The sequence below is a fragment of the Talaromyces atroroseus genome, assembly GCF_001907595.1.
Source record: "Talaromyces atroroseus strain IBT 11181 chromosome Unknown scaffold_1, whole genome shotgun sequence".
In the NCBI taxonomy this organism is placed as follows: domain Eukaryota; kingdom Fungi; phylum Ascomycota; class Eurotiomycetes; order Eurotiales; family Trichocomaceae; genus Talaromyces; species Talaromyces atroroseus.
In genome coordinates this window covers 734,604-755,260 of record NW_017971433.1, presented here as the reverse complement: position 1 = coordinate 755,260, position 20,657 = coordinate 734,604, and the positions used below count along the sequence as shown (strand labels likewise).

Sequence of the window (20,657 nt, the reverse complement as noted above, 5' to 3'; positions counted from 1 at the left end):
ATCCCCTCAACCGACCAATACGCACGCTTGAAATGGTTGGGTTTGAGACCTTCTGTGTCACTCCTTCGTTGATCATCCCTGTTTTTATGCTATATTTTTCACATTGGCTTTTGAAGACCTGAAATACAGATCAACCCCTTACTGGAATCTTTTGTTGTCATAAGTACATATTCGCTGCATACATCATCTGCCATATCGTGTACCTCAACAAACATATATACCTCCCAGTGTCGTTGCTCAAAAGTCGACTTCATCATGCTTCCAAATTCCATCCAAACAACCGCCTCCTCTTCAACCTCAAGCATTTACACGACATCCATCAAAAGCATTAACGATAACTACACTTCTGACTCAGAAGACGACGAATAAACTTCTTTCACCATGGGTGCTGTCGTCTCTTGTGTACGTCATTGCCCCTTGTACCTGTCTCCTATCTTCTCAACAGTACTGACATTTCCGGATATACTAGGTCGAGGCCATACTCGGGGCTATCGGCTCATGCCTTATGGCCATCGTCAATGGCATTGGCGCTATCCTACAAGCTATCATCTCCGGAGTTGTGACTGTCTTCGATGTGATCATCTCATGCGTGACATGTGGTTCTGCTGGTGGGAGAAGAAGGCACCGGACCAGAACGAGGGCTACTATTTGATCTTGACGCCTTCCGTTGATATCTAGAGCCTGTCTGAATCTCTAGATACCGCCTACGTCTTCGATGCTCGTTTTCCGATAGGCGCTCGTTAATTGGTTGATTGTATTAATTGCCTGACGAGTCGGCGTTGCCCTGTCCACCACGACCATGACTTCATTTACGACATGCAATGACTTACGTTAATGTTGCTTCGTTCGCGAATATTTACATGCCCCGCTTTTTATTTTCGATCATGTTGTCTACATACCCTTTCGCAATGTATTATAAGGATACAAATCGTCTGTTCAGTTATTAGGTGTTGTAAAAGAATAACCTAATCTGTATATTTACAATAATAAGAAATTTCGACACTCACATCAAGAAATGTAATCATGAATTACTTAGTATTCTGAGAATTCCCTTCACCCTCCCGATAAAACTCAGCGCATACCCTGTCTCAACAACTCCCTTACACATCTCCCACGCCCCAAACCCACTATTTTTCTTGTCCTCACCCTTGTAAATCGGATAGTCCACTCGGGGGGGTATCTTGGTGCCAACAAGCCTCGGAAACCTATCGACACAAACAGCCTTCAAGTTGCTAACTGCTCGTAATCCTTCTTCCCCGGCAAACCGGCCATACCCTGATCCCTTGACACCGCCGAAAGGCAGCTGAACAGCGTAGAAAGCGCCAAAATCGTTAACAGCGACCATCCCTGCCTTGATACCAGAAACACAGGTCTCCACATCACGAGAGTTATGTCCGAATACACTAGCTCCTAGTGCGTAAGGCGTGGAATTCGCGATACGAATCGCATCTGAAACAGACGATGCGCGCATCACAACCATGACAGGCGCGAAAAGTTCCTCTTGGGCTATACGCATTGAAGGCGTAACATCAATTAATAGAGTTGGCGTGAAGTAGTGGCCGTGCGAATGCTTGGGGTGCTTATAAGCCTGTCCGCCGCAGACTAGCCGTGCACCTTGATCTACAGCCTCGGCGATGAGAGACTCCAGTTTGACGAAATTGGCAGGTGAGATCATTGCTCCAACATCAGGTGTGAAAGGGGCAGATCTGGGATCCTTCCGGTCGATCTTTGTGTCAAGAAGAATTGAGCCCAGTGTTAACGCTTTGATGCGAGGTGTGACCATGTCGATGAGCTTGTCGTATGTACCTGGAAGGGCGATCACGCGCTCAACGCCAATGCAGTTTTGGCCTGCAGACTGAAATACACCACGCATGAGGATAGATGCGATTGACGCAAGATCGCACACCGTTTTCGAGTCATCTAGCACGACGAAAGGATCTTTTCCGCCGAGTTCTACTGTGACTGGTATCAGGGCCTTGGCTGCGGACTCGCACACCTTATGAGCAACAGGCCTGGAACCAATAAAGGTCAATTGGGAAATATCGGGGTGTGAGGTTAATGTATCTGCGACTTGCGGCAAGCAAACGACAATCTGAACTAGATCCGGCGAATGGCCACAACTGATCAAGGCTCCTCGGATAATATCAACGAAAAAAGCAGAGCACCATGCTGTTTGCTCCGAAGGCTTCACAACGATAGAATTTCCGGCGAAGAGGGCGCTAATGACGGGAGAAATCAGATTGTGGAAAGGATAGTTCCAAGAAACACAGGCAGAGACAACTCCGAGTGGTTCGTAGCGGACGCTATTTTTCTTGTACATCATGAGGAAGTTTGTGGGTCGGTTTTCGGTCGTGAGAGCCTTTTCCCCATGGTCGATAGTCCATTTGAGTTTCTCTGCCGTAACCAATATCTCCCCAAACGAAGCGTCGACCTTTGTCTTTCCAGAATCCAAACAGCAGGCAGTGACAATATCATCCTGGTGCTCGAGAACGTATCTACCGATGTTAGAATCGTAACTTGCATGCGTAAATAGTAAGATGAAGTCCTATAGCTCACTTGAGTAATGTCCTGAGAAGCTTCCTGCGCTGCGTAAATGTCGTTTGCGCCCACTCGGCCTGGGCGCGCTTCGCATCTTGAACGGCACTATCGACCGACTCGCGCGTATCAAGGGGAGTATCCGTAGACAGTATACGTCCATCGGCCGGGCAATAGCTCACGATTCGCTCGGTGTTCCATTTCTACTCAGGAATATCGTTAGAGCCTTGAAACGCATCAACAATCAGGGATAAAAGCACACTTACTCCTTTTATCTGACCTTCGGCTATCTTCCTATCATTTTCTTCCAGGGCTTCCCAATTCACCCCGTTCCATTCCGGTTTCAGTTGTTCTGGTAGTGGGACGTTGAATGTGACTGGTGATTCCGCCAGACTCGATAGGTAGATGTATCCGAAGTACAGCGCGACCACAGACACAATCGCAGCGATTGAGCCTAATTTCAGCGATTCGCAGTCAACATCAACTTCGGCTAGGAGTCGCTGGAGGCAGAAAATATGAGGTTCCAGCAGATGCTCCATTTTCCATGAACGCAGCGGAGGGACGAGGTGAATGCGGCGATGCGTTATCCCTATTTTTTTTTCCCACGCGGTGGAAAGGACATTGGATGATTCGATTTCTGCCGTTTTTACTTTCTTAGCGCTGCGGCCGCGGTTGGTTGAGCTCTATTAGTGGGCCAATTAGCTTGGCGGTCAGGAATGCGGTAAGCAAAAGCCAGGAATAGGAATCTTGCAAACATCATTGCTCTTGAACAGTGCTATATTGCATGTGAAATTTGATTTCTGGGATTACAGGGAAGTACGCTCGCCGCACTTTCTCAATTTGAAATACTAGTTTGGAAATTCAGCGTTGGCGTAAGCTTTTAAGGTTATCGGCGGCCCGCTCGAAACCTACTTCAGTACATATCTGTGCATATATATCCATGAATTTACTGAGCCTTTTTTTTTTTTTTTTTTCTTTTTTGAAAAATTGACTTTAGCACATTGATTTGAGAAATAATGATTATATCTCGGAATTCATATATATATATAAACTAACCGGAGATCAATCATGTATAAGGACAATGCCATCTAGGTAGCGGATCGAAGCTCTCTGCTGACAATAAGCCCTAAATACGAACAAAGTCTCACAACAAGGTAGTTGCCTTACATATTTCTACAGTCCCCGTAACCGAGAAGCCGACACGTTTGCGCAATAGAAGTCTCGACATTCCTCAAACTTTGAATGATAGACGAGACCCTTCAGCAATAGCCGAGGATGCTACCGAGAAACCGAGTTTAACGACTGGCTTCTTGCCAGTATTATCGGTCATATCACCATAGAGATCGCAAGGAAGAGACCTGTGAGTTGTAAATTTACTCTGTATAGCATTTATCTTACATATATACTATAGAATTCCATCATAGTTTCGATAATAATCTTGACAAATCATAGACTCAAAAAGATGTGTAAGTAGTGCCGTGCATATAAAAGCTCCTGTATCGACAGCCATGACAGCGACAAAGGTAAGAATAATGACAAGGGTAGCATGGCAATTGAACGATTGTGAACCACCCTACTCTTCTTCAGTATTCTCTATGAAAATAAGTGCACTCAGAGAATTAGTTTGACTGGTCATTCGGTTCACATTCTGGGAAGAATATTAGTGTGTCGCGACACGTCATGTTCCACTTATCCATTCACAATGGCCTGCTGGCCTTCTCTCTATCTCTCGCAGCTGGGATTGTAGCAGGTTAACCAGAGCTGAAATTCGACTGTACTGGACAGAGGGAAATATTACTACCTAGTAATACGGCTAGAAAGCCGCGTTGTTCATATACAGACCGACCTATTTGCCTTGTAAATCCGGAAACAAATTGGAACTGTCGGTGTCAACTTTCCCGACTCTAATTCTCTAGCAAATTATCTATTACGGTGTTTGTGCCTTGTAGGTAGTTTCTTCAATAAACCGTAGTTATAGAGATGTCAATGCAGGCTTTCCTGCATTGACCTGCACCAGGCATCATATTTATAGTGAAGCAATGTCAGTCCAGTTTTATGAACACGTTTCTAAATTGTATATTACATTTTATTACATACCTAACACAGCATTTGGACCTATGGACTGAAATAATGGTTGGGTTTGCATTAGCCTTGCGATCAGCCTTGCCCAACCTTACAACCCCGCTCGAGATCTATAGATATAAATGCAAGGAAGACGCTTTATGTCTATTTGGAGAGCAAAACTTGAAATTTTTGTTCACACCAATACTCCACGTTCAAATACCACATTACAATGACATCCCTAATGCTCTCACACAGTGACTACACCGTGGCATGGATCTGCGCATTGCCATTGGAGATGGCCGCATCAAAGGCTATGCTAGATGAAATCCACGAAAACCTCTCGCAACCAGAAAGTGATAGGAACAACTACACCCTGGGCAGAATTAACAGACATAATGTAGTGATTGCTTGCTTACCATTAGGTATTTACGGAGTCACCGCGGCAAACATAGTGTTGGTACAAATGTTGTCCACATTTCCATCACTGCGATTTGGCTTAATGGTTGGTATTGGAGGTGGTGTGCCTACAAAAACTGACATTCGGCTCGGTGACTTTGTAGTCAGCTCGCCAACTAGGAATCAGAGTGGGGTGATACAATATGACTTTGGGAAAAGAACCCACGATGGTTTCGAAAGGACAGGATGTCTCGACAAACCTGCTTGGGTATTATTAACGGCAATAAGTCGGCTACAGTGTGATCAGATGCTGGGTCAGCAAAATATTCAGCGCATTGTTATGACTGTCCTTGAGAAAAATAAAGAAATGAAACCCAATTCTCCCGGCCTACTGATGATTGGCTTTTCCACACAAGTTATCAACATCAGAACATCCCAGGCGGTGACTGCTCAACCTGTGACAAGAATCAACTGTGGCATCGTCAGCTACGAGAGACAGACGAGCCTTACGTGCATTATGGATTGATCGCTTCCGGAAACTCACTTATAAAAAATGGAGAGACACGAGACCAGATCGCCCAGGAACTAGACGTCCTCTGCTTTGAGATGGAGGCAGCAGGTTTGATGGATCAACTTCCGTTTCTAGTGATCCGTGGAATTTCTGATTACTCCGATTCTCATAAGCAAAAGAATTGGCAAGGCTATGCAGCCCTGACTGCGGCAGCTTACACAAAGCAGCTTTTATCTGTTGTTTCCGTTTCTCTGACGGGCTATCAGGTGCAAACAGGTCATTGTAAGTGACCTCCTGGGTCCTTATAAGAGAAAAACTTATTTACTAAGTGGATTACAGCAAGAGAGCTTGGCCCAGAAGAAGAGGCGTGTTTGCAAAGCCTGTGCGTTACTCATCCTGATGAAGAAAAAAATAAGCTGAAGCGAAACAAAGGAGAACGTGCTCCTGGCACATGCGAATGGATTATGGACACAGAGGAATTCAAAACTTGGCTCGCATCACCTGGTGCCATCCTATGGCTGTATGGCAACCCCGGAGTAGGAAAAACAATAATGGTGATCACTCTTATAGCACTCCTTCCAGTTCGGTGTGATTTTGACAGTAGACAAGACATTTTTGCATACTTTTTCTTTGATTCCACTTCAGCAGAACATCGTACCGCGACTGCTGTTCTGCGTGGCCTTCTATATCAAATTATTGATAAACGTCCACAGTTTGTGAAACACATATCTGACAAGTTCAAAAATCGAGAAGAGAATATTTTTAATTCTTTTGACGCTTTATGGATTATTCTTTTTGATATAGGACGTCAAACTATCGGAGGTGAAATTTACTGTGTCATTGATGCCTTGGATGAATGTGACCAAGAGTCACAGAGATTGCTGCTCTCCTAAAGTCACAGTGAGCCATTTAATGCCATGTCTTAAGATCATGACATAAGCCTTACCTTCTGCCGAGAAAATCCTTCGAGTCAATTTCCTCCGTTCAAGAAGGCCAGGCGGTTGTGGGCCGAGCAGGCGTATCATTTCGGCTAGGTGGGCTCGGCTCCGATAGGTCTGAAATTCCGGGTCCTTGCCGCTAAATATAGACCCGCCTTCGTAGAGGTTCCAAATCTGCGAGGTAAATTGTCAGAACTGTTAGTATGTTATTAATGGGCTGAATTACCATGCATCCCACATTCCATATATCAGCACTATACGTCCATGGAATTTCCAAAATCACCTCTGGTGATCGATACATATCAGGTTGAACGTCTTCTGAATGCTCTTCGTCACCAAAGACTGCTGACCCAAAGTCACATAGAACTGGCGCATCCAGCCAGTTCAGCATTCTGAGTTCCCGTGACACGTAGACTGTTCTTCCATCTAGCTCCTTTCTGGGGGAGGGATCATGAAGCTCGTTGTTTTCAAAGTCACTGAAAACAGAATCATCGGCGATACCAAACATAATATTATCGGCCTTGATGTCTAATGACTCTGGGTTAACTATTGGTATTTAATGTGGAATTAGAGGACAAACCAGTATGGAAAGTTCGGCATTCGGTAAGTAAATAGTCGAGGGCTAGAAATAGACGATGAAGTACAACCACGAAGACAGGTGTAGGTAGTCTCTGTATAGGGTTGCGGAACAAGAAAGCAAGTACGCTCTCCCATAATGGAGGATGCACGAGACATCGATGCTTGGCATTTTCGGGTCCATCGATATCAAACGAGTCAAGTAACGATCTGACATACGTATGACCTGGATGCTTTCGTGAGGTCCCTTCCATGCGCTTATATATACTTATCTCATTCTCTAACTCTTGCCCCAGCGATGCGGACTGAATGAAGATTTTGATAGCCACATAGCGGCGGCAACTATGATCTAGGTTAGTAAATGAGTTGGTTTCCTGTCCTCGATCAGAACTCGAGGACGACTCACTCCATATCCCTTGCCAACTACACAGTGGAGCTAGCTCCGAAGCCTAATTTTCCCACAACTTGATATCGATTCTTGAGGATTTCTCCTATCTGGGTGGGATAGAATCGGGAAGCAACATAGCTAGGGATTGTCTCCTCTTCGATTGCTTGGTGTGCAGGGATCCGGACAAAGTTCGGATTAGAGAAGCTGAGCGGTGTCCACCTTCGTCCAGGCTGCGGCAAAGACCGCATAAGAGACGACAACATGATTGGGAACCAGATAGATGAGAAGAGTCGCAACATTCCAATATGCTGTGGTAAAGGCCAGGGTATGCGAAGGGTATCTCTCACAAGCTAGGTGACATGCGTAACGTGCCTCTAAAATTGATCCTAGTTTACCTTCACCGGCGAGAGAGTCGCTACGGAGACTTCACTTATATACCCAGAGACATCTTACTACGCGATATGCCCGGGAAAAAATAGTTGAGCATGTTGGCGTCCACTGTGGGGCCGTAGGGGCACTAAGCTACGGGTAAACCCACTTGCCGTGTGGGCCCGAGAATGCAGGGGAGATTCGCCACCAGTCTTCCATTCGGTGTTAAATCAATCTACTTTTACACTGCAATGATCTTTTGTTTTTCCTTTCTGGTTTATCTGCGTACTAGTGCATAGCTGGACTGCGGCACGGAATAGCCAGAGAATACGTAGCGTACAATTGCAGATGGTAGGAATGTTTCATTTCAGCCGAAGTTTGACAAAGGGTACTGGATTGGAAAGAAAGCTTTCGTAGGATGAGATGGTTTTGACGAATCGAACGTATTTAGAGTAGGTATGCAACGTTTTGATGGCGATAATTACTGCCAGGACAAACTCCTTAAGATTTAAATGTCCTATCACTAGTCTAATGCAAAATGGTTTAAATGCGCTTGGATCCTTTGTGCCACTTCCAAAATAAACCCTTCTTTAAAAGCCGGACCAATGACAGATATACCAAATGGCAGACCCTGGCAATGACCAGCGGGAATGGCAATCGCCGCAAGGTCAAGAACATTGACCGCACTCGCGAAGATGCCCAACTTTAGATTCGGTCCAATTGGATCTTGCTCTACCTCCTCAATAGTGGGGTGATTTGGAGCTGTAGGTACAATGAGAATATCACACTTATCAAATTCGGCCTCCGCGCATTTTAATAATCCTTGAGCGTGATACATATCACGGAACGCATCCGTTGCTGACATTGCTTTTGCCTGGTTTATAACCTTCGCTGTCACTGGATGCAACGTTATTTCCTCCTCCTTGCCACTTAACAACTCTCGTAAAGAGGCGCTTCTTTCTGCAACAAAAGCACTCTTGTATACCAGGTCGGAGGCAGAAAAATATGACGACCAATCAAAATTGACTTCTTCGCTGTAAGCCATGCTTCGAACCAAAGCAACAATTTTGCCAAAGTGTTCAAGGTACGCAGGGGACAACAAACTTTCCAAGATACCAGCATGAGGGAACGAGACAGAATAAGTAGATTCTTCGTGCAGCAATGATCTGTTAGACAGAGAAAGTAACGAAGGTGATCTTTTCGAATATGGGTCTTTAGGATCATATTCTTTGGCCGCAAGCCACGCACTTCGAGCATCGGATAGTGTGCTAGCGAAGAAAGACACACAGTCAAGAGTTCTGCATGCGGCAATTACTCCTCTTGTAGACACAGTTCCTTTCGTTGGTTTGAGGCCAACTATGTTGTTAAACGCTGCTGGAATGCGCCCCGAGCCGGCTGTGTCTGTTCCCAGGGAAAATGATACTTGGCCCAACGCGACAGCCAGGGCCGATCCAGAACTTGAGCCCCCCGAAACACGTGTCGAGTCGTCCACACAATGAACTGCACCGTATGGAGATCTAGTGCCCACAAGCCCCGTTGCAAATTGATCTAAGTTTGTCTTCCCAACCACAATAGCGCCAGCAGCTTCAAGCCTTTCTACAACGCGGGCTGATACATCTGGAACGTATTGAAATGATGGACATGCAGCCGTTGTAGGTAGTCCGGAAACATCGATGTTATCTTTGACGGCAAAGGGTATGCCGAACAAGGGTAAATTACGATCCCCCAGTCGTTCGAGATTCTCAGCTCTGTGCACAAGATCAGCCATTGGTTTCAGGCTTATCCAAACAGAGGGGTGTGTCGAACTATCCGCCTCTATCTTCTCGAGGATATATTTAACAACTGTAGTCGGGGAAAGACCACAAGCGTATGCGTTTCTGAGAGCTTCAAAAGTGACCGAACCATTCCAGCTGGGGGCACCATTCTTCGGGTAAATTGGTAGCCCAGATAGGGTAGCAAGAAGAGGAGCTGACTCGCTAACAAATCCAAATAGACCCTCTGAAAAATGGATCATGTCGAGTGCGGCGGACTTGAAGGCCGGAACAAAACCGTCCGTGCAGTCTCTAAGAATACACGCTTCAAATCCTCGGTCATTCGCTTCACGAACCGTTGTTGTCACACAACATTCCACAGTGACGCCGACGACAATCAAGTGTGTGATGCCTCGGTCAACCAAATGTTCGTGTAGTGGAGTAGAGAAGAAGCCCCCTTTACCAGGCTTATCAACCACAAATTCTCCAGCAATCGGTTGAAGCTCGTCGACAATATCATGCCCGTATTCTCCTCTTGTCAGAAGCCTTCCCATCGGACCAACATCTCCAATAACCATCAAATGACGAGTCTCTGGAGCTCGTGCTTGCCTAAGGAGCTTTGGCGTTGGCAGGTCACGTAGGTCCGGTCGATGGCCTTCGCGGGTGTGAATAACATGGAGCCCGCACTCACGGAACGCGCGCAAGACAGCAAGAGTCGGCTTGATAGTAGCTTGCACCTTCTCTACTCCGGCTTCTCCTGCTTGAATGTACCCAAAGCCATCTTTTAGTAGAAAGTCACGTTGCATATCAATTATGACCAGGGCTGTTTTTTCAGGGTTGAATTGGAAGGCGTATGGCTGGGCGCTAAAAGTCAGCACTCCATCGCCACGATCCCCGTTCGCTAGCCTCTTGGTCGATTGAGCAGCAACCATCCTGTGAGGAAGAAAAATCAAAATTAAACGGCCCAGTTGTCAGGGGATAGGGAAAATAGTATAATTCATCATGGTGAAAAGCAGGAGGAAAGGGTTTCGTCGACCTTTTCTGTGCCATGGTAGGTAGGATCGTCAGGCCGGGGCGGCACTTGCCCGCGGGTTCCCTGGTCCTTCCTTATCTTTGCGTATCTTATCCACCTTACGTATCCACAGTCACGGGCCTCCACTCGCCTTGGGTATCCCGCACGATCCCTCCGCTATCCTATCAACACCAACGTCAACATCCACTCTGCAATCAGAATCCTAGCAGGATATCGATCCTCGTATGTCTGACCGGCTTGGCCCCTGCACGAAGCAACTGGGATTAACGCAACATGAGGGCATGCGATGTTTGTCGCAAGAAAAAGCAGCGATGCACAACGCTCCCCGGCTCGTCGAGTTGTCTGACATGTCAAGTTGCCGGCCTCACTTCCTGCACGTATCTCCAACCACCCCCGCCCAAACGGCGTGCTACGGCCGGGATTACCAAGGACTTGGCCCCGAGAAAATCCCGCGGCCGCCGCCCCTCTGAGGGTTTGTCTTCACACTCGTCGCCCAGTTCTGCTCCAAACCAAGGACTGGACTATCCGGAGGAATCTATACTCACTAAAACCCTCGGGCTAGAGAAGAGCCGCTTCTCGGAGCTTGTCGGCACTGGAGGAGAGTATGACCGTCACTTATTGGCAAAGTCTCATGGTGGGACTCTGGCTACATCCGGTATCGTCGGGCCATCCACGATGCGCAATGTGGGTGATAATGCATTTTTTCAAATGACACCGGACGCTGAAGTCTCTCTAAGTCTTCGTCGTGAAGATATCTGGAATGAAGTGACCGTCGAAGATGTGGAGGCACTTGTACATCCACACGGTGCAACGTTAATTCGCTTATACTTTCGCATTGTACATCCATCATTTCCTATTCTTCATAAAAACGTCTTTCTGGAAAAGTACAATCGGACTTATCACGAGATTACCCCCCATCTGCTTGCTGCCGTCTATGCTTTGGCCGTTTGCTGGTGGTCCTATGACCCGGATCTTTTACTGCATGAGAAGATCAACGAAGCCGCTCTAGTGAAGGTTGCACACCAAGCTGTACAGGACGCCATTCACCGACCTCGCCTTAACACAATCCAAGCGGGCCTTTTGCTCTTACAACGTCGTCGCAATCCACTCTTCACTGATAATTCTTGGATGGGGTCATTTACTGCGTCGTTAATAGGGCTCGGCCAGCAGCTTGGACTACATTTAGATTGTTCGTGTTGGGATATTCCCGAATGGGAGAAAGGTTTACGGAAGCGACTTGCATGGGCTTTATTTATTCAAGACACGTTTTCGGCGCTGATACTTGGGCGTCCCTGTCTCATCTCTGAAACTTCGGACTGGATTGTGAAGCCACTTCAAAGTACGGATTTCTCAGAAGGTGCCGGAGACGAAGAATTAGGCGAGCAAATTGCAAGTGTGAGCATTGAGAACGGGAAGTCTCTCTTTATCGAACTCGTGAAATTGAGCCGTATCACAGCTAGCATGCTGCGTGAACTCTATTCGGTGCGATCTCTGGTTGAAGTGTTGGATCCTCACCAGGTTCTTGCTATTGCAAAACCCCTCGGGACTGATCTGGCCAATTTGCTGAAAAGTCTCCCTGAAGATTTGAACTTGGAGAATATACAACCTAAAAAGCTCTGCGTCAGTGGATTCCTTCATCTCGCACTGCATGCCACTACAGCAGCACTTCACCGACGCTTGCTTTGGTCTATTCAGGAGTCGAAAGTAGGAATGGATGATGAATTTGTCGACTTTATTCGCAAAATGCTTCGGACACGCGCTCATAGTCTGATACAATTTATTTCTCATCTTCATCCCGAGCACATGGAAGCTTTTTGGTTCTTCGCAGCCGGTGGATGCGCGACAATCCTCGGTGGTTTTCTAGGTCTTCTTCGCATGACGAGTGTCACCGCAGAAGAATCACAAGAACTTCAGGATTTAATGAAAGAATTTGAATGGCAACTTCGAATGAAAGCAAAAATGAGTGAGTGGGTGTCTTATACTCTTACTAGGCTTCGAGCACTCGGATGGGATGACTGGAAGAACTCCATAGTCTCATTTACGCGAACGGATTCTACTAAAGCTTCCGATTATGAAGCTGTAGATGACACATATAATACATCGCAAGACGAGGGGAATAGAAATGTTATCTCTCCTCCCTTTTCGAATCAATTGCTTTCTTCCACACTCATTAATTTTGATAATATTATGTCGTGGAAATCCCCCCGCTTGAGTGAACAAGGCTACGAATTTATCCCCCCTTGAAATGTTTCACGAGTACATGTTATGATGTCTGGGTATATACACATAGCCTACGTCGTCTGCGAATACAAATGGAAGGCGATCATCTGCAAAGCGGACTTTTCTCTTTCAATTCGACCTCATAAAATGTTCAAATATTGCTTTCTGCGTCAAGTACCTTTCATACCTCAGTCGGCGCTGCCAATTGGCTTTCGATATTGATTTTTTGCCGTTCGTACTCATCTTTATCCAGCCTACTAACTGCAAGTCTCTTCCAAACATACAGGCCAGCGGATATTGGATCATACTTGGGTCCACCCTCAAGACATGTTTCCAAAGGCTTGATGATGGTATCATAGCTAGGCCCAATAAATACAGGCATCGAGTAACGCTCTCGGCCCGTGATATTGAGAACCCGATGGATTGTACTTCGAAAGGTGTCATTGGACCATCTTGTCAGCATATCCCCAATGTTGACGACAAAGGTTCCTTTTATGGGAGGAGCTAAAATCCATTCACCTTTTGGATTCAATACCTGTAAGGCGGGCACATCGCCACCTTGACACAGAATCGTGAAACATTCGATATCAGTGTGAGCGCCTATGCCGAATGGAGTATCCAGACCCTTGGCTGACTGTGGTGGATAATGCAAGATTTTCCCCATGGAGCCCGGATGTTGCATCATGTTGTCGAAGTGTGTTTCCGGTAATGCTAGCACCGAAGCAAACAGGCGAATCAGTCTCCTCGCCAGAACCAACACGTGGCTGTAGTATTCACTGATATCCCGCCGCATTTCTGGCTTTGCATCGGGCCAAAGGTTCTGTCCACTGGTAAGAAAGCTTTCTACCGCATCATTGCCTTGCTGTGTTTTTGTGGGACTTGAATTGTGCTCGATCGAGCGATCGATATCCGGGGCATAACGCCAGCTGAAAGCTTCGTTCAAGTCCGGCTTTCTTGTCTCGTCTGTATGGACATTTTGAAAGCCCTCATATCCACATAGTCCAGCTCCGTTCTTGAAATGGACTTGGTTTTTGGTCGCATTCTCCAGAGCGAAAAACTCCTCCGCTGTAGACAGCACCTGTTCAATGACAGCCTGCGGGATGCCGTGGTTGGAAATATAGAAAAACCCAACACGAGTACATGCGTCTCGCAAACTGTCAATCACCTCGTCTTCTGGCCGCCTAAGATCGATGATGGGAATTTCATCAAAACTATCCGATTGCTTGACTTTATCGGACACGATGTCGTACGTTCTCCCAGAAAAACTCTTGAAGGCCATCGTGCTTGCTGCTGGGAAAGACTCCTAGTGGTTGAACAAGAGGTATTATTCGTGTGTATAAATTTCTTAACATTCCTCCATCGTCAATTGAATCCTCACTTAGGACGAGAGCTGATAAGAAACAATCAATGGCGGAGATAAGCGCGGCCACCCCGCGGGCTGGCGCTCCTTTGTTATCTATAATTCTATGTACGGAGTTATCGCAGTGCGTTGCGGACGGACGATGTTATCTTAGCTTCAGACCAGGCCACCGCCTGGGTTTTAACAATCTATTGCCCTTCTGAGCCTTGAATGCTACTGTATTTGCTATCGATTCGTCTTCCTATGGCGTTTTCGCAGTGGATAAATATATCCGTCCATGTCCGCGCTTTATACCATGTCTTGACACCGTATGCTTTACCAACTCCTCTTGTCGCCGGTTTTTGCAAGGAAGCTGGTAAAATCACATCCAATATATCCGAGATCTGGAAGATTTACCCAACATGTCTCGGAAATCTGCTTCGGATGTAAAAAGCAGCATTCATGCTAGGGCTACAACCATTAATGCATGGGAATTGCCAAAACAATCGTCGACTTTTGCACCAGAAGGCACATGGACCAATATCGATAACGATGTGACGCCAATTGACCGGCGAATTTGGGGTCATTGGGCGTTGCTTGGCTACTGGATGAGCGACATCCTCTCGGCACAGTCATGGGAAGGCGCATCGACAGTAATATCCGGTGGCCTGACATATAGGGAAGCGATATTGTGCCTCATTATGGGCACATTCATCATTGCGATTCCTATTTCTCTGAATGGTTCGATCGGGGCAAAACTACGCGTTCCATTCCCTGTTGCTGCACGCTCCAGCTTCGGTTATACCTTTTCGAAAGCTCCAGTCGTCGTTCGCATGGTGACTGCCCTATTTTGGCACGCTATCCAGAGCTATGCCGGAGGCACGGCAGTCACTCAGGTGATTCGGGCCATCTGGCCTTCATATTTAAATATTCCAAATCACCTGCCGGTTAGTGCAGGGGTTACTAGCCAGGAGCTTTGTTCTTATTTCATCTTCTGGATAGTACAACTGCCCTTTCTTCTGACCCCACCACACAAGCTCCGGTGGTTCTTCGTGTTCAAGGGTATCTTTGTAACTTCAGCTGCCGTGGGTACAGTCATCGGTATGTGTCACTTAGCTGGAGGAAGCGGTGACATCTGGAACCAGAAGCCGCAGTACACCGGACCGACTAGATCATGGTTGATCTTAACATACATGACTTCTCTGTCTGGAGGATGGGCAACAATGGCAACTAATATCCCCGATTATACGCGATACCTTCGAAAGCCACGAGGAATCTGGCTGCAAGCCCTACTCGTTCCTGCAATTTGTACCTTCATTGGACTTCTCGGTATAATCACAACAAGTGCAAGCAAGGTAGTCTACGGGGAGTATATCTGGGATCCTCTTGAGCTTGCTAGTCACTGGGAAGGTCCGGGCGGTCGAGCAGCCGCATTCTTCGTGGGTTTGGCGTGGACCGTCGCCCAAATTGGAGTCAACGTGTCAGCCAATGTCATTTCGTTTGCTAATGACTTGACCTCACTCTGCCCACGCTACATAAATATTCGACGTGGAGCAGTGGTCGCTACACTTATTGGAGGCTGGGTCATGGTACCGTGGAAGATTGTCTATTCAGCAGAAAGTCTGATCAACTTTATGAGTGCTCTGTCGATTTTCCTGTCGCCTATTACTGCGATTTTGGTCGCCGACTTTTGGGTCATCAAAAGCCAAGCGATTGATGTCCCAGCGCTCTACCGTCCATACTCAAGATATCATTATATTGGAGGTTGGAATTGGCGCGCGGGCCTGGCTTTCTTCATTTCGTTGGGTCCCAATCTCCCTGGCCTAATAAACGCAGTAAATCCTAATATCAACGTCAGCGGTGCCGAGAAAATATATGATTTCAACTACCTATGGGGATTTTTCAGTGCGTTCACTGTTTACATTGCCTCCAATTACATATTTCCAGCTAGAGAAACGCTGATTCCAGAAACAATTCATGATGACGGTAATGTCTATGTGGGCGAACGTGTGTCTGATGAAGAAATAGCTGCTGAACATCAAGCTTTGCCTGAAAAGCAATGATTTAACTTGACCTCTCTGTTTGAACACATTCAGTTTTGTGTTAATTTTCGAGCAAATGGCTTTTACTTTCAGTTTTTGAGCCTTGAGTTGATATTGGACACCTTGCTAAATGAACGGCACATGTTTCTACAAGTTAAATCAAATCTGAATATCATTTTCCAGCCACAAAATGTAAAGAAGTGCAGGTGAGAGGCCTTATTGGGCTTTGGTAAAGCCCCGATAACGAACTCGAAGAAAGTCCGGCTGCTTCGGCATTGTGAGAGATTGATTTCTCGGGTTTGTGTGGACAAAGCTGGTTCCCAGCTTGGCTGTCTTTGATTTGCAGTTTCTAAACAGCACAATCAGTAATAAAGAAAGATGAAAGGGAACAAAAGACTTACGCCTGTAGTATTGTCCGAACTAACAATACAGCAAATCGTATCCCTCTTTGTGAAGGAGAGGGAGAAATTAATAATAAAATATGTGTGGGAAGAGTGAAGGCAGGAGGAGATACCACAAGATCTTTGAAGCCGTCCTTTGTGAAATCTTCTAGAATGCCCTTTGTATTCCGAATACAAGCCGCTTGAGGGAAGTATCCATGTATGTATATTATTAATGCCAGACACCTGCTTGTTCTATTTGCTTCACAACATGGATGAAAAATCCACAATCATAGTACTTGCTAAACTAAGAAACCTACACCTTCTGCAGATTACCTCGAAGTCATAATGTACAAGCGAATACCTCTGGACGGACAAATCCGAGACCTGCTATCATTAATCAGTCTCGCGAACGGAAAGTTAGCCGAGGAAGATCTCACCATGTCACAAGCCAACCTCCCGATAGTGGGCAACGAGGAGGGTCCAAGTCTTTTGGAGGAATTACAGGAAATGAAACAATCGATATCGACACTGGCGCAAAAGGCTTCCACATCGGAGCAAAGTATTTTAATACTCAATCAATCAAATTCAGTATTGGAGCAGAAGATTTCAGTACTGGATAACTCGAACTCCGCACTAAGCGAGAGAATTATGCATCTTCATCAAGAAGAAATGCTCGGGCATGTTGCTGAGTTGGAATCGTTTCTTCCCGACAACGACCCATGGTCTGATGACCGAGTCGCAAGGAATCTCGCTGTTCACGGGGGAGACTTTAGAAAAAGCGAGGAAGCCCTTCGCTATATAGAAGAGCACGATGTTACCAGGCTGAAAGGCGCTGTTGAAGGGTTTCGACGTCGATATGGTATCTCTAGAACTGACTACCACGACTTCCAACTCGCTACTGGACCGGATGAAGTTATCCATGCCCTAAACAAGAAAAGCGACGTAGCGCATTTTACTTTACTCAAGAGGTGCAATGGCTCCTCCAGAAAAGCGGCGACTGAAGTATGCGATTCAATCATTAGTAAGTGGAAGACGCACAATTCATCATCTAGTAGAGAAAATTTCCCTACCGAGGCTATCAGGAACGATGTCGACCGTATCAATCATATGATTGAAGAGATGATTGTACAAAGAATTAAGGAATTGTGCGAATCTTGGGCTTCAAAAGGATCGCGTAAGCAGATTGCAACTAAAGTTGGCTTACAGTAGTTGAGTAGAACTGTCTTTGGGAGAAATCAGAACAGCCTTAGGTATTACCCAGTTAGGAAGAAGGATCAAATTAGGGCTATCGTTCCGTAGCTACATAGGTGGATATCTACACCTACGTAAGACCTATCCAGGTGCAGCGTCGTTGAAATAGTGTAGGATGTGCACAGGCTTCTCGAATTATCTTCAATGATAGTTCATAAATTGTCACAGCTGAGTCCAGGAGAAATTAGTGCTCACGTAAGAAATTAAGGTCAGGCAAAACTTCTTGATTGGTCCGCTCGCTCTGTACCTTTTTAGTCGCCAGATCTATGTATCCAATATCCATCAATTTTGAACTTCACATCCTTCAAAGCAGTCATGAAGTTTGATAGCTAGTCAAAATATTTTTTGATTATTTGGTTCAAAACTAAAGATGGTCTTGCACACCTTTTCTGATTTGTTCGCTCGCTATATATTTCCCTAGTGAAACTCCACACTATGGCAGCCCTTAGGTACCAAGAACTATCTAGGTATCTAGGTACCACAGCTATAAGTCGGTGTTGGTATAATCAGCTATAAAGGCATGCTTCAGCATCCATGGGTCCTTCGAGTTCTCTAAACACCCATTCTCCCCAGATATCTCCTTCGTGTGAATCTTTCCTCGGAAGTTGAAACCATGCCACCGCAGCATCTCGCTCTCCCTCGTGGGTCACTGATACTTGTTACAGGTGCAAATGGATACGTTGCCTCGCATGTAATCAATAGCTTACTCGCGCTTGGATACCGCGTACGAGGCACTGTGAGAGCATCAAAACCATGGCTGGATGAATACTTCGTTGGAAAGTATGGACCTGGAACGTATGAAAGCGTGGTAGTTCCCAAGTTCGATGCTGCTGACGCTTTTGGGGGCGTCATGCAAGGCATAGATGGAGTGGTTCATGTCGTATGTGATTGACCTCTTATTCCTGCACGGACTCAGTTGTAAACCTCTTTCTTTCCTCAGGCAACGGAAATTTCCTTCAATCCGGATCCGAATTATGTTATTCCACCTGTGAAAACAGCCGCGGAAAATATCCTCAAGGCTGCTGCGGCAGAGGAATCGGTTAAGCGAGTTGTCTTTACGTCCTCTGCAGGTGCTGTACTCTTACCTAGAGTTAATGATGAATATTCTGTGGATGAGGGTAAGTACAGTGTGCATACAACATCTTTCTCAAAAATGCGTCTAAGTATTGAATCCTTGAGGGTGCAGACACGTGGAACGATTTTGCCGTTCAAGCCGCATGGGATCCAAACTCCCCAGAGGACTTTCGGGGCCCTTTGGTGTACTGTGCATCCAAAGTTGAATCAGAACGTACGGCGTGGAAATTCATGGCAGAAGAGAAACCGAGCTTTGTCTTCAATTCCGTCATACCTAATATCAACGTATTATACTCTCTTCCCCTTTACCAACGTGATCCTCTTTACTGACCAAAACAAAAACAAAAATCCAATTGACAGTTTGGACGTATTCTTCATCCTCAGATTACTGGATCCTCTATGGGTTTGACAAGAGCACTTTTGAAAGGAGACCAGAGTGTTACGAAACTGCTTATTCCACGTGCGTCTGGATGAATTCATCCCTCCTTCACTTTTGACTCTTCAAGCTAATAAATATCTTTAGAATGGTTCATTGACGTCGAAGACGATGCGAAGATCCATACCATTGCCCTTTTGGATCCTAGTGTTGGATCTGAACGCATCTTTGCATTTGCAGCCACTTATAACTGGACCGAAATTTTGGGCATCATGCGAAAGTTGCGTCCAACCAACGATATTATCCCTGCTTCGCCAGAAAATGAAGGTCATGATTTGGGTAAAATCCTACCAGCTAGGCGGGCGGAGGAGCTGCTCAGAAACTTTTATGGGAAAGGATGGACAAAGCTAGAAGATAGCATTGCGGCCGGCATAGATGGTGTGGAGTAGTGTATAATCGCTGAGTTGATGAAAAATGGATATTATCAAATCTAGTAACGCTCTACTGAATCTTATCATTATCGAGAACTGGTTTCAGCTCATCCACCATGCCATGAAAAAGTGTCAGAGCAAGTTGCGAATCCCACAAGCCCTCTCGGTGAGGCCAGGCCTGGATCACCCTCATTGCTCTTTGTATTATAGCCATGTCTCCGCACTTTTCACTCATAAAATATAGCGGAGCAAAAATACCAATCTCCATCATGAGCTGCGGGCGGAGATTCCTTGGATTCGTAGCTCTGCTAGCCGTGCAGTAATATGATTGTTCGCCATTATCCTCCAAAATGTTAGATACAATGTGTTCGGCTAAGTCAACAACCTTGATAAACCTCTCTCTGTAATTTTCGCGGATAAATTGTGTTGACCTGATAAGAGTAGTCTCAATCATAATCGAAAGTGAGGCACTATGCATGCGTAAAAGGTCAATAGCTCGTTGTTCCTTTTTGGTGATGATTTTCCGAAGACGAGCTATTGCTTCAAGCCTGTCCAATGCTTGTACGAACATCACAAGTTGCATTTGGTGTTTCTTTGTTTTGGCAGAGAGAATAGAGAAGTTGTCTGCAAATTGGGTCGCCGTTAATTTCTCACAAAACCCATAATATACACAGAAGTCGTGAAATAATCTGTTTCTTATACTCCAAGCTTCTGACAATGTTCGAAAATGAAGTTGACTGTCCAAAGTATCATTGCCTTCTTCTTGCCACGCTTCCAATTTTGATAACTCTAAAACATCCCGGAGTTGAGATACCCCGAAGTGAGATCCTTGAAGATCCAGGTGTGTTAGGGCAGCAGCCACGGTATCTTCTATCCGCCCATCTAAGGAGGGGTGCGGAGCAGCAGACTGGTAATATTCAATAATCTCAACGCCCTTCCTCAGGTGATAGAATGCCCTATCATACTTCCCCCGAAGGAGC

The 20,657-nt window shown here is 45.9% G+C and overlaps 8 protein-coding genes across 8 annotated transcripts, besides 2 other annotated features; 4 read left to right on the top strand and 4 right to left on the bottom strand.

Moving 5' to 3' along the window:
- Window positions 1-936: 936 nt before the first annotated feature.
- On the bottom strand, window positions 937-3,074 carry UA08_01349 (putative aldehyde dehydrogenase-like protein C; the record flags this gene model as incomplete). The annotated part of the gene is made up of 4 exons (XM_020261004.1): window positions 937-970; window positions 1,083-2,495; window positions 2,557-2,738; window positions 2,802-3,074. The coding sequence occupies 4 exons, from the start codon at window positions 3,072-3,074 to the stop codon at window positions 937-939; spliced, it is 1,902 nt and encodes a 633-aa protein (XP_020122803.1).
- Window positions 3,075-4,858: 1,784 nt separating this feature from the next.
- Window positions 4,859-5,213: a repeat region (Identified by RepeatMasker using a combination of RepBase library and repeat library created with RepeatScout).
- Window positions 5,214-5,508: 295 nt separating this feature from the next.
- Window positions 5,509-5,730: a repeat region (Identified by RepeatMasker using a combination of RepBase library and repeat library created with RepeatScout).
- Window positions 5,731-6,375: 645 nt separating this feature from the next.
- Window positions 6,376-6,952, bottom strand: UA08_01348 (hypothetical protein; the record flags this gene model as incomplete). The annotated part of the gene is made up of 3 exons (XM_020261002.1): window positions 6,376-6,395; window positions 6,453-6,618; window positions 6,671-6,952. 3 exons carry the CDS (start codon window positions 6,950-6,952, stop codon window positions 6,376-6,378), a joined length of 468 nt encoding a protein of 155 aa, XP_020122804.1.
- Window positions 6,953-8,300: 1,348 nt separating this feature from the next.
- Window positions 8,301-10,460, bottom strand: UA08_01347 (hypothetical protein; the record flags this gene model as incomplete). Its single annotated transcript, XM_020261001.1, has 1 exon — window positions 8,301-10,460. The coding sequence occupies one exon, from the start codon at window positions 10,458-10,460 to the stop codon at window positions 8,301-8,303; it is 2,160 nt and encodes a 719-aa protein (XP_020122801.1).
- Window positions 10,461-10,834: 374 nt separating this feature from the next.
- Window positions 10,835-12,805, top strand: UA08_01346 (hypothetical protein; the record flags this gene model as incomplete). Its single annotated transcript, XM_020261000.1, has 1 exon — window positions 10,835-12,805. The coding sequence occupies one exon, from the start codon at window positions 10,835-10,837 to the stop codon at window positions 12,803-12,805; it is 1,971 nt and encodes a 656-aa protein (XP_020122802.1).
- A 157-nt stretch (window positions 12,806-12,962) lies between these two features.
- On the bottom strand, window positions 12,963-14,060 carry UA08_01345 (hypothetical protein; the record flags this gene model as incomplete). Its single annotated transcript, XM_020260999.1, has 1 exon — window positions 12,963-14,060. One exon carries the CDS (start codon window positions 14,058-14,060, stop codon window positions 12,963-12,965), a length of 1,098 nt encoding a protein of 365 aa, XP_020122799.1.
- Window positions 14,061-14,542: 482 nt separating this feature from the next.
- Window positions 14,543-16,183, top strand: UA08_01344 (hypothetical protein; the record flags this gene model as incomplete). The annotated part of the gene is made up of 1 exon (XM_020260998.1): window positions 14,543-16,183. One exon carries the CDS (start codon window positions 14,543-14,545, stop codon window positions 16,181-16,183), a length of 1,641 nt encoding a protein of 546 aa, XP_020122800.1.
- A 707-nt stretch (window positions 16,184-16,890) lies between these two features.
- On the top strand, window positions 16,891-17,905 carry UA08_01343 (hypothetical protein; the record flags this gene model as incomplete). The annotated part of the gene is made up of 2 exons (XM_020260997.1): window positions 16,891-17,566; window positions 17,886-17,905. The coding sequence occupies 2 exons, from the start codon at window positions 16,891-16,893 to the stop codon at window positions 17,903-17,905; spliced, it is 696 nt and encodes a 231-aa protein (XP_020122797.1).
- Window positions 17,906-18,409: 504 nt separating this feature from the next.
- On the top strand, window positions 18,410-19,695 carry UA08_01342 (hypothetical protein; the record flags this gene model as incomplete). The annotated part of the gene is made up of 5 exons (XM_020260996.1): window positions 18,410-18,676; window positions 18,737-18,914; window positions 18,983-19,155; window positions 19,231-19,330; window positions 19,394-19,695. 5 exons carry the CDS (start codon window positions 18,410-18,412, stop codon window positions 19,693-19,695), a joined length of 1,020 nt encoding a protein of 339 aa, XP_020122798.1.
- Between the last annotated feature and the right edge of the window lie 962 nt (window positions 19,696-20,657).